Here is a 12706-nt window from a genome sequence, read left to right as displayed (position 1 = left end):
ATCTGGTTGGCCATTGTTGGACTCAAGAGAAGAGATATTGAGAACATGGCAGGGTCAGGTGTACATTAAATATTGTCTGCTTTAATGCCATGGGTATTTAAATAAAATGTCAAGAAGCTGTTGCAAATCATTGCATTCGTTTAGAGGTCTATGTTGTAATAGTAGTTGCCAATATTTGAGCATTGACATCATTGCCAATTAAATAATATTATTGCTCCATTTTTAACGTGCTGGTTTGCAGTGAAGTATTGGTGGGCTATGTATGTTGTGAATGCTGAGGGGTGTGGGGCTGCAGAGAAATACAACTATATCTAATGACTGGAAAAAGTCCATTATTGACCCATCATTAAGATTGATGAAAGGCATCATAGGCACAAAGTCAGGACATGTCCAAAGAGATAGAGTGACAAGAGTGACAAAAGGGTCTAGCATTTATAAATCAAAATCCAAAAAGGATACACCGTTCACTGGTTGTAGACTGTGGCAATGGCATCACTGCCCAGGTCATGGTCTTTGGACATGTCAAGCCTCCCCTGCCCCCAGGACCAGTGGACACTTTACCACATAGCGTATCCATGGGGTATTACATTTCAGTTAAAATGTCCTACACATATGTCTATGCAATATGTGTGTCATAGGTTTTGAAAAAGAGTAATATATGTTTTAACTCTGGCGGGTAATGTCCCAGGACGCAGGCTGTGATTTAATCTGTCATTCCATCACTGTACTCATGGGCTGCACTACAGGGTGGTGGGGGCTCAGAGTTAAGTTGGTGGAGCTTACAACACTTACTGAATTATAAGGGTTTTGCATATACACACACAAACTCACACACACAGTCACAGCTGCAACAGCATAGAGCTATATCCCTTACCGATATCTGATAGAAAAGAAAGTCTCCTTGATGAAATGTGTGTAAGGTGTGTGGTGGGCTATGCTAGTGATGGATGTCTAACACAATGTGTTTGTTTTACCCAGGTGTGAGGCTGCACTGTGTTGAAGGTGATTTCAGGGAATTATTGATTGATTGATAAGGGATGATTTGTCCACCTCACTGCATGAGAGATGCATGTCAATCCGGTATACGTTAGGGCATTGTCTCCTTCATTGGGCGGTGTGCCTCGCTGTAGCATTTCACAGCAACCTATTGCCTTAATGCTCACGGTTGCATTGCCCTCTCTTTGAAAAACAATATACCTCTTTCCGTGCGTTTTGAGAATTACATTTGTCTATTCACAGTCCTCTTTTGCTTTCCATGTCTGGATCCACTTTCCTATTCTGAGCCACGCCTTCTGCATTTGGTGTATTTGTGTTTTCACCCGTGGCATACATGGCAGTGCTTCAAGCAGCACCACCTCGGCGTCTGCAGTGCGCAGCCTGATATTTCCTGGCCACAGGTTAGTCGCTTGGAGCTTGGAATTATCCCATGCCTTTTTTAATTAATCTCATACTCATCTGTACGTTCTGTCTCTTAGGTCTGTTTACCTTTTCTCTGCCAGTACCCCGCTGCAATGGAGTGAGCCATTTGTAGCCACTTCCTGCACCAAGAAATTCTGTGTGCATTATTTCATGGCTTTGCAAAATTGTTCTCACACATTCAGATACGAAAAAGAGTAAAATATAAGATCAGAAATTAACTGCCTACGCATTTCTATTTAAGAGCTATGAAAGGGGACTCAACCAGTAATTCAATAAAGGCTGCAGAAGGGATGACCAGTATAGAAATAAAGTATACCAGAGCTATACAAATATTACTCTAATTTGTTGGGACCTTAGTTGGTGTGATGAACTCTGTTACCACACTACTCCAATAAAGTGAAACAAATGTGCATGTGTGTAGATCAATAGCAGCAATCACGAGGGCTCAAGTATTATAACCATTTCATCCAAAACCATGGCACACTTACAAGTGACAACAGTTTGTATTGGACTTGGCCCAGTGTAGTCACAACACAAAGAACAAAGAATACAATGTGGCTGTCTTAACGTTCTTAAAGCATGAAGAGTAAACCTTTCAGTAATAGAAGAACAAACAGCTGTGTTTTTGTGGAGAGTAGAATAGATATGCTAGTTACTTTTATTATGGGGAGGTGGGGTTACATTGAGAATGAATCACAAACCCCTATTTCAGATAAAATGTCACTAACATTAATACAATCAGTAGTGTAGGAGAGTATGGACATATGAACACCATTATTCAACATTCCAAGCCTGCATGAAAATATAAACTCAGAAAGTCACTATGAGAAATAACACAGACAGACAAGAAGCAAAGCAGTCCAGTTAGTGAAAAACATTGCATGCAGGCAAAACCAGAAGTAGTTTTCATCATCTTAAGAAATATAGACAAGGTGTTGAGAGTGATATATAGAGGATTGCCACCAGTTTGCATTAGCTAAACACATTACATGAGAATTCCAGATTTAGATAGCTTCTCTCACTCTCTGAAAGAACCCTGACCCACTTCTCAGCATAGAACATCAATCAGGTTCTCATAGAAACATACACACACACACCCACACACATATTATACTACTAAGCCTGACCCAGCTTCAGTTTGTGGCAATTAAGAAAACAAATAGGGGGAGTGTTTATATCAATAAATAAGTATTCACCATTACAGTACATTCGCTGAATGCACTACACGTAGGCTTAGAAAACCATTCTCACAGCATGAGTTTCTCCCCTATAAGATCACAGTAAATGCAACACTCACAGCCTTCACTGAAAGGCTCATTCCAAAGTTTGCAACATTTTACATGGCCACAGGCCAGCATAGAATTCTTTCCCAGGAGTTTTGCTTGCAGTGGTGAGTCATACAAATGCAATTTAATAAAAGATACAAAACTCTGGAGGTTGGAAGACAAGACATTGTATATTGACTAGTCAAGATGACGCACAAGCCATGTCCCAGCAAATTATAACAAAACTACATTCTTAGGCAAAGCAACCGAAGTGCAACTTGATAAAGGTTATGAACTTCCAAGAGTGAGTGTCACAATGCGCAGCAATATGATCAGAGAGCTAGGCCAGACATAGCACAATGCTGCCCCCTTCAAGATAAATTACAATTATAAAGTCATCTGTGTCCCAGATTCAATATACACAAAACAGTCTGAAATAGAAATCACAACTAATACGGCTGTTCATATTTGCTCATCGAGGAAATGCAGACGTAATAGGGATCCTTTGAGAAATCATAACTCACATGAGTACCTCTGCCCCACAATAGAATAACTTGAGACCGTGCAACCAGTATAATGGAATCACATCACCTGCAAATAATACTGAATTCAACCACTTTTCATGATAATCTACAAACATTTCTGTATATGCATATTAGCTCCACTGCCAAAGAGCACTGCTTGCAAACAGCAAATTCTTGAAACATAAGGTCACACACAGGACACATGAACTCAGGCATGCGAGTAACCTTCCTACCAAGAGAAGTTACCAAACAAACTGATACATGTGGTTCATAATGATGAAGAACAGTATGCTGGTGCTAATTGCTTAAGTTCCTTGAGGAAGTAAATCGACTGTTATATTTTATTGTGTCATATATAACCAAGCGGTTTGGCCTAATTGTTAATTCCACTGCCATTCACCCTTAAACAGCCAATGGAAAGGAAGTGTTGACTGAGACATGTGTCTAATGCTTCTGTCCAATGGAATTGTGTGAGAAGCAAGATGATATCACTGCACAATGAGCTAACCAACTAGCTCCTCATCTACCACATTTTTTAGAATAGGCCAATGAAATCCTGAAATGTATACAATCATGTATAGTGCAATGCCTGACAACCAATCACTGTTGTAAACATGTGAAACTAAAATGTTACATTTGATTTCTATAACCAAAATATATGTATATCCTCACTCCTTTACCATTTGAATGTATGTTGGATAATTCCTATTGCATGTGTTTGTTCCTGTATATGGTGCATTCAATTTGTCTGGCTTTTTGGATTATTGCCACTAAAAGGAACATGCCAAACAGTAGCAGGAAATAAATGTGATGGCAGATTGTTTTTAACAGCAGCTAGTGAATGTGAAAGGCGTGTGATGAAGGTGTCTGCTTTAGTGTGTTTACACTTTGTGATGGAACAAGCAGATTATGTATGTGCAGAAAGTTTGGTCCATGCTGACTCTAAAGATGGAGTGTTGTGACTACTATTTCAAATCAGTAATGACTGGTGTGGCAAGACCACATGCTGGAGGGTGGGTATTGAAGCTGGAGCACATTGGGGGTTAGATACAGTCTCACTCTCCATGATACTTGCTCCAGAGCATATATATATATTGGATTACCCAGTCTCTTCAGTTCCTCAGTCCATACCAGCATCATGTGTTTACCTGGTTTACGATACTTGAAAAACCCCTAGCTGTGAATAAACATATTGTCCTCTAACTAAAGTGACACCAGTGGTCTGCAGTGATCTGCCAACTAAAAAACACAAGAAACAAAGGACTCCTGGTTCATCAAAGTGAACAATCCTGTATGGCTCTGCTTATGAATGCATGAGGTACCTTAAAGTCTAAATTTGCTGGCCAGCATTGGGAGCCAGTACAAAAAAAAAACCACTGAGACTGCTGAGGGGCCCGAGCACAAATCAAAGATGGCAGCTGCAGTTGAAATAAGAACAGCAGGAGGAGGTACAGGACAGATTTGCAACATATTGTTGACATTACCAAGAGACAATTGTCTCACTAAAACAAATAGGTGCCAGACACGATCACACTTTAAAAATTAGTCCATCCTTCCAATGGCTCTATGGTCAGATTAAAGGGCAGAGAGGATGCTGCATGGATCGGTGTTAGAACTATGTGCTAGATGGAGTGTGGCGATAGAGCAGAGAGTGAAGAGAGGCAACAACAGTGGAGGGTGAAAAGAAAGTGGACATGGAGGAGACAGGACTGAAGGAGTGTAAGCAAGGAGTAGAGGTAGGGGGAAAGAGTGCAGGAGTTATACTGTGGAGCAGAGATGAGAGGGAGAAGTGCAGTGAAGGGTACTAAAAAGTAGAAGTGTGCAAGGAAGAGTGGAGGAGTAGAGGTAAGAGAGAGGAGCAGAGGCAAACAAGGTGAAGTTGGGAGGGTGATGATCAGAGGCAGGAGAATGAGAAGTGGAGGTGAAAGCTAGAGACATAAATGAGAAAGAGAACCTTAGGAGGTGGAGGAGAGAAAAGGAGCCAGAAGGAGGAAGCAAGAGCGAAATAAAATAAAGAGGGGAGATACAGGACAATGGAGAGGGAAACAAGAGAAGAGAAAAGAAAGGGAAAAGGCTGCAAGAAAGTGTGGTAAAACGGTCAGAAAATAAAGAAAATAAAGTAGAGGGGAAGACAAAAGAGCAGGGGAGGCAGAGGGAATAAATAATATTTTAAGAGGAATGAGCTCGAAGGTGGTGTGGAGAGGCAGCCAAAACAGAATCAAAAGAGAAAGAGGGGAAGACAGAAGGAGGAAGAAAAGACAGTGACGGGGAAGAAATATTTGAGAGGTGGTAAAGGAAGGAGAATAGGGTTGATAGTGAACAAAGGAGGGAAGGTCCAAACAGTTCAGCAAGAAAGGAGAAAGGAAAAAGTGTGATAAAGAGAGAGAATGGGAAAAATCATCCACCTTACAAAAAGCACATCAGTGTTTCAGGGATGTCAAGTCATGAGTGAAACTATGGGTAGTTGGTCAGCACAGACTCGGCTGTGTCTTAAGAAAGGGTGGTTAACATCTATTATTACCAGCATTCCAAATAAATTGAAGTGGCTACCCCAACAACTATCCAAACAACACAAGCCACCAGAGATTGTCATGACAGATTGTATAAGAAGTGTGGGGCACATAGACCACCGAGATTGTGACTATTTGCAGTCAGAAGGGAAGAACTCTTGGGGGAGAGAGGGAATGTCTGGGGACCATGGTCCTATATGAAGCTCACAATGTTACAGAACACCACTACGTGGGCTCAGTCAAACATAATCCCTTTAGTTTTTTTGTACACAATGAAGGAAACTGAACCTTGACCATGGCTTCAAGTTGCTTTTTGATGCTCCAACAATTACATCTGGCAATTGTCAAGTACATGAGTGTATTGTTGTATCCATTCTTCCAGATTCAAATGATCTGTCCTATAAACCGGCCTTTGTGTTCAAGGGAGAGAAAATAGGTGCAAAACACTGTGCATTAAGGGACTGTGGGAGGGGGTGGCAGAGGTAGGAAACAGGGAGACTAGAATAACTAAGAGGATGCTAAGAAGTTAGTACGGGGGCCAGACATGGACAGAGTAGTTGGTAGGTTAGTTAGGAATTGTTGTGGATGTGAAGGCAAGCTAAATGATTCTTGAGATATCACAGTTGACCAGTATGATACATATCTATCTATATATGTATCTGTGTCATATGATTGATTATAAATCAGTGCTTATTTTTTTATTTTGGTACCATCTTTTATCTTGCATAGTTGCACTTTGTACCATCAGACCCTCCAGATGCACATGCCACTTTAACACACTATGCACTTTGAGATTTCATCCAGGGATGACAGATTGCACTTTATAAGGTGCTCTTTAAATAGAGCACCAAGCATTATGCACCTTCAAAGGGGTCGTGAAACTGAGCCAAGCAATATACACTGTATTTCCCTGTGAGTTAACATTTTTACATTTCCCTATGCCAGGAGTTATATGAAATGCCGAGACATAGTTCAGTGATTTTTACACACGTGAAATTCTGCACTATGTATTTCAAAGAGGGTTGAGAAGTTAAGTCAAGCACTTTGAACTTTATTTCCTGGTGACCCAACATGTTAACATTACCCTGTGCCAGAAGTGATATGGAATGCTGTTACATAGTTCATTTATTTTCGCACATGTGAAATTCTGGTCAATGTGAATCAGTCCAGTTCAGGTTTGCCTTTTCATGATGAATTGAAATTGGTTTATGAATCTGCATGTATGGCTTTCCATACGGTGGTGTATTTTTTACTGATTGGTAATTCAATTGCATTTTTCATTTTTTATGTCACATGAAAAGCACTAAGCACTTTATGGTGTCTGCCTTTTAAATGGAAATGCATCACATTTATATGATCTGGGCCTCCTGTTACCCATTTTCATAGGTTCAGGCACATTGATTATGAAACGAACGTGGGCATACACATATGGCTGACAGTTTCTGCAAGCCTGTAAGGCTTGTTTCATTCATAAAAAACATAGAGAAAGGATCTTTTCCCTCCACCCAGTGTGACCATAGAGAACACCATAATGTATTTAGAAATGTATGTGGTGGTGGAGTGCATTTGCAACGTGAACATCACAGTTTGCTTTATATATTACATGGCATGCGGTAGCGGCCATGTAGTTATGGTTAAGTTGCTAAACCCATAGGAAGAGCACTTTTTGGGTGGCTTATTACTTTGCTCCCCCTGGACGAATACTCACCAAACTTTGCAAAAGAGATAAACGGCTCACACTGAATCTTTCTGCAAAGTCTTGTCAGGTTTAGTCAAATGGGTGTGGGAGGGCAAAATTATAGGGTGGGCCCAACATTTCTTTTTTTCCCATAGACATAATGGGAAAAAGCTTTGCTCACGCCTACAGCCCAAACCGCTAGACTGATTTTCACCAAATTTGTGGCAGGAGCGACGGCTTGGTCCCGAAAGCGTGCTTTTATTAATTTGGTGTAAATCCGTCCAGGAGTCTTTTTTTAAACGACCAAAACGTAAGGCAAAAAAATGAGTGATGTCTATGTCTAGACTCATTTCCCTGTTCGGTCCATAGACTGGCCTCTGATTGGCCCAGAAAAATTTGCGGACTTTTGTGTGGTCTCTGGACATCGGGACACAGCCACAGATTGGGTGGTGAGAAATATGCGGTGGTTTACGCGAAATGCCTGCCATGTTGGATACGTGGACTTTTTTGCAGCAAAAACTTTAAAAAAAGCAACATTGCACTTGTCAAATTCAACAAACAATCTCTTGGGAGGTGGGGGGGATGAGGATGGGATGGGATATGGCCATAAGAAGCCAAAAAACAGGTTGTTTCACCCCTGACCATCCGCGAACACTCCAGATGTCCTGGGGCAGTCCTGTGGTGTCCGCGGACACTTCAGATGTCCAAGGACATCTATACCTATTTCTGCATTGCAGGGTTGGGGAAAAACAGTTTTTGGATGGCTTATAACTTTAGCGCCACTCACTGAAACTGCATGTAATTTTGCAATTTTATTCTAGACCTAATCCTGAATGGTTTTGCAATGTTTAGTGGAATTCTGTCAAATGGGGGCAAAATTAGAGGGAGGGTCCTAAAATATTGTAAAGGCACATAAATGTGGTGTCATTTGATGAATCTGCAAAACATTTGGCGAAACGATTTTGGATCTAAATATAAATGGTTTTCTAACGTTTGGTGGGATTTTCTCAAGAGGGGGTGAAATTAGAGGGGGGTCTCAACATTTTTAGATGGCTTATAACATTGTTGCTATTTGACGAATGTGGACAAAAGTTTTGAGAAAGATTATAGACCCCAATGTCAATGTTTGTGTAAAGAGTGAATGGATTTTGTTAAGTGGGGCTGAGTTATATGACTATTGTATGTAAATACATTTTGACACTTTTGAAAAAATAAAATATGGGCGGATTTCGAGCAAACTCGTGAGGAGCATTGGCAAGGACATTAAAGTATGGTTTTGCAAATGTGCCCGTCTTTTATTTTTTGACAAGTGTCATAATGTAGGTACAAAAAATAGTCATATACCTTTGGTGACTGAGGTATAGCCGGGGGCGCCCCGCTATAGGAAAGAAAATCCTTCCTTCCTACTGTAGGAAGAGAAATATATTTTTTAGCACCCCAGCTTCCCGCTTTTGGGAACCAGTGGCTGCAATGGAAGATAATGGTCCGGAGTCCTCGTTATTTATTATTTATTTACTTATAATACACCAAAGCCCGCAGACATCAGGGCGCACACAGACAGACTTCGCTTGGGCCGATAACTTGGGCTTCCAGGCTGTTATCCTGTTACGGATGACAAATTGTGTTAAAGTGGCCATGTCCTCCTGGGACCGGCTATGTGGTAAAGTTATTCCAAAGTAGAATAGGTTTGAAAGAGAAAGGGAAGAGGGGCTCTGTACGGAGCACCGCTTTCTCTTTCCATGGTTGCAATCTTGAAAAAGGATTGTCCTTCATACAGCGGGACACCCAAGGAAAATCCTTCCTTCCTACCCCGGGTTCCCGCTTTGTGCATTTCACTTTGGTATCTTAAGCCTTTGGTACACTCGCAACAGTGGTAAAGAACTGCCACACCCATGATTCTCTCTGGGTGCTAGAGTTAGGCACGTTCTCTACCTCATCTTCTTGATCCTCTTCATTGTCTTTGGAAGTACTGTGCTTTTTCTGTTGTGTGGGTCCTCCAGCTGGTGGTGGTGGCTCTTGGGGAGGCGGGAGGGCAATATCTGATGCCATTTTTAAGAGAAATAGCAGTTTTGCTAATATTCTTCCAAGAATGTGCTTTGCACTAGATTGTTATTGGATAATGAGTAAGTATAGGTGTAGGAGCTGTGCAGGGTACATTTTGAGACTGAAAGTTACTAGATCAGTCGAAAAATGCAGTTCCAAACAGTCTTCCAAGCATGCAACTTAAAGTGCATGTACAATAACATATTGACATTAAAAGAAGAAGTATTGTTTTAATGATTTGACTTCTACAAGCTCTGGCACAGACATGTTGAGGGTCAAGGAAAGACACAAACATCCTACACAAATTAGATAAGAATATATTCTTATTTCCTTTTCTCTTTTTCTTCAGTGATACAATCTTGCAATTATTACATCGCATTCAATAATTGTAAGAGCTATGAACTTACCCTTCTCAGCTCTTGCAGTATCCTTTTTCTCAAGTAAAAGGTAACGGGGACTTTCAGGAAGAAAAGGCAAAACCGCAAGTTGGATCAATGCAGGAATGGCGATCAGCCCGAACAAGCATGGCCAAAGAGATTCCTTCATGGAAAATAAAAATATTGTTTGGTAAGGAAAATAATTCTGAAAAGATAGATGCCATGTTAAACCTTTCATTGTATATATGTAAATGTATATGATAACTTTATAATAATTATCTTATTCAAGTATCACACAAAAACAAGGAAGCAAAATGCTCACTATGGGCAGAATTGGGGAAGTATGAGATCAAATGGGGGCAAAGTAACCCCACCAGTTTACTTGCAGTACTCAAAATGCCAAGAAGCCACACAAATATCAAAAACTATGTAACAGCAAGACGTAGTATGATATGATAAGGCATGTATAACCCGCCTGTACACAAATGTTTCTAGGTTAGTAACATAATGTAACAGAGATATGATATAGAGAAGTTGTGCACATCATGGCAAGGGCTTCTCTAATGAGCAAATAACTAACACATTGCCCACAATCATGTGCCCGTGACCTTCTAATGTGAAGCAACACAGGAATACAAACTAATAACATCAAACCTTAAAATACCACATTACCATCAAAAGTCTCATAAAACCTATATATGAGCAGTTTGGCAGTAGTGACAAGTGGAAGAGCAGTCTGGCAAAGATCTCATGATCAGAAGGAGGGGGTGGAGAGTATACTATTTTGATTGTGCTGCAGCAAGTATCTCACTCTAGGATTGGATGTAGTGTCACGATTAAAAGTGTTATCAGAGAATTGTATGGGTTTAGGTCATATCTCAAATTAGATACTAGAGAGACAGGTCTCCATACAGGCTTGCTTTTTTTGTTCCAAATTCATTGCCTTTGACAGTGGAAGAACTACAAACTTTCAGTAATTAATCAAAACTTGTTAAGTTGTTATGGAGATCATCTAATACAGATCCTTAGTTGATGATTAACTTATACTATCCACCTAAATTCAATATTCTGTCCTCAATGTTTACTTGAGGGTGAAGCCTAGTCTGCCACAGGCTACGGTAAAAGCAGTAGCACATCATGCCAATGAGTCGTGAAGCATTTTCTCATCCCTTTTCCCAGCAAGAGAGTTAAACAAGGAGACTTTCAGGCCTGATAGATACACCATTAATTATATTGTGTTGCAGGCCTGCGGACCCAAAAAGGAATGAGAATGGCTAAGAACAGGAATGGCTGCACCCGTCCCGAGGACAAACCCATAAGAGCAGGGCCAGAGGTCCTGAGCTACCAAACAATCCAACTCATATTTAGGCACTAGCGCCCCCCAGAATGATGGTTGTCCTATTTCAAATTCCAACTGACCATCTAAATCTTTCACAATTTGGCTGATTAGTTTGGCCCTGGAGAGGCCCACCTGAAGCCCCAGCAGGGGCAGCTGCCAAAGGGGGAGCACACATACCAATGTCCTGTGATTTGTACTACCAGGTACAAGGGGTGAGGCCAACAAATCCATCTCTGCGACGGGGAGGCATGGCAGAGTCACCTAGGTGTCTGGGATTGCGAGAAACGCTTCTTTGTTCCAGAGGGCCACAATGACCTCAAAAATATCCACTGAACTCATGTCCGCAACCAGGTGCATATCACGTGATTCGGCCTATGGGCAGGGTAACATTCTCAGATTCCCACCAATTAGGCCTACAGAAACCAAGGTGGTGGAGCAGAAGACCATGTTTCAGGGGGCTTGGACTGATTAGAGGTGGCCAATCGGTCGAGGTACTATAGGGGACTGGTAGTATGCTTATAGGGGGTCGCCAATGAGGGTGGAGAATGAATATTGTAAACTGTTTGCGTCGTGAGTGATGACATTGTCCTTTAAAATGTGCTGTTCGATTGGAACTGGCCCAGAGATCTCTGTGGCAGTTGGGTTCTACAGCAGCGTCTGGCACCTTTTTCCTTTTTGTATACGAAATAGACCTTGTTATCCTGGCAAGAGGCACACCAAGCATTTTTCCTCAGAGGATTGTTTTTTATTGTCTGGTGATCTGCCCAGGAGAATTTGGTGGCAACGATGTAATCCCAGACCCTGCACAGGGACAGAGGTTTCCTGGCTGCACATCTGGAAGGGCCATACCAATCTGCAGTGACCATTCCCCTTGTGAACAAACTGGAGAGGTTTACAGGAGCCATGTTACCAGAATTTCTGTCTGTTCTTTGGAGCGGATCGCTGCCCTCGGATTGCGCAGGCCATTGATGGGACCCCATGATGGAGGAATTCTGGGGAGCATAAAGTGCACCTTTTGCAGGAGAAAAATCATGCATGACTGTTGGCGGATGTGGAGGACAGTGTTGACGTGGCGACTGATGTGTGGGTGTTGTGTAGAAAGACCATGTGGCAGTTTGTTTTCTGGTTTATTTTTATAATTATTTGGAGTAAAGAGGAAAACAAAGCAACAGGATCTTTCCTGATTGGGGAAGAAGAGATTGCTGTATTACTAGGAGGAAAAGATGAATAATGGTAGAGGATCCATATATTGAGTGGGCTTGGGATCTACCTGCCAGATATAAAGGGTGTGTGGGAACGAAATGTAGTATTTTTGAGTTTCTTTATTTATACTGTTATTGTATTTGTGTGGACCAAGGAGGGATCCAGGCTTCTTGTGTAGAATTCTTGGATCAGAGTGGAGTGTTAGCGTGAGTGGCATGGTTGTGGGTGAGAGCGTGGGACGTATTGGTGCAGGACAGGAGTGAGGTGTGAATGTGTGGTGTGGTGTGATGAGTGTAATGCATAGGGGTATTGGAACGGGAAGGAGTCAGACAACGGGATGATAAGGTA

General features: G+C 41.5%; 1 protein-coding gene across 2 annotated transcripts in view; it reads right to left on the bottom strand.

Moving 5' to 3' along the window:
• The window catches only part of SLC2A9 (solute carrier family 2 member 9), a 2089749-nt gene that overhangs the window by 845798 nt on the left and 1231245 nt on the right, over positions 1–12706 (bottom strand). For both annotated transcript variants that reach the window (XM_069631955.1, XM_069631956.1), the window contains exon 7: positions 9847–9979. In XM_069631955.1, coding sequence (XP_069488056.1) covers positions 9847–9979 — 133 coding nt within the window. The remainder of the gene's footprint in view (positions 1–9846; positions 9980–12706) is intronic.

This window comes from Ambystoma mexicanum, chromosome 6q (genome assembly GCF_040938575.1).
Source record: "Ambystoma mexicanum isolate Mex_15411 chromosome 6q, UKY_AmexF1_1, whole genome shotgun sequence".
NCBI lineage: Eukaryota > Metazoa > Chordata > Amphibia > Caudata > Ambystomatidae > Ambystoma > Ambystoma mexicanum.
This window is presented reverse-complemented; position numbering and strand designations above follow the sequence as displayed.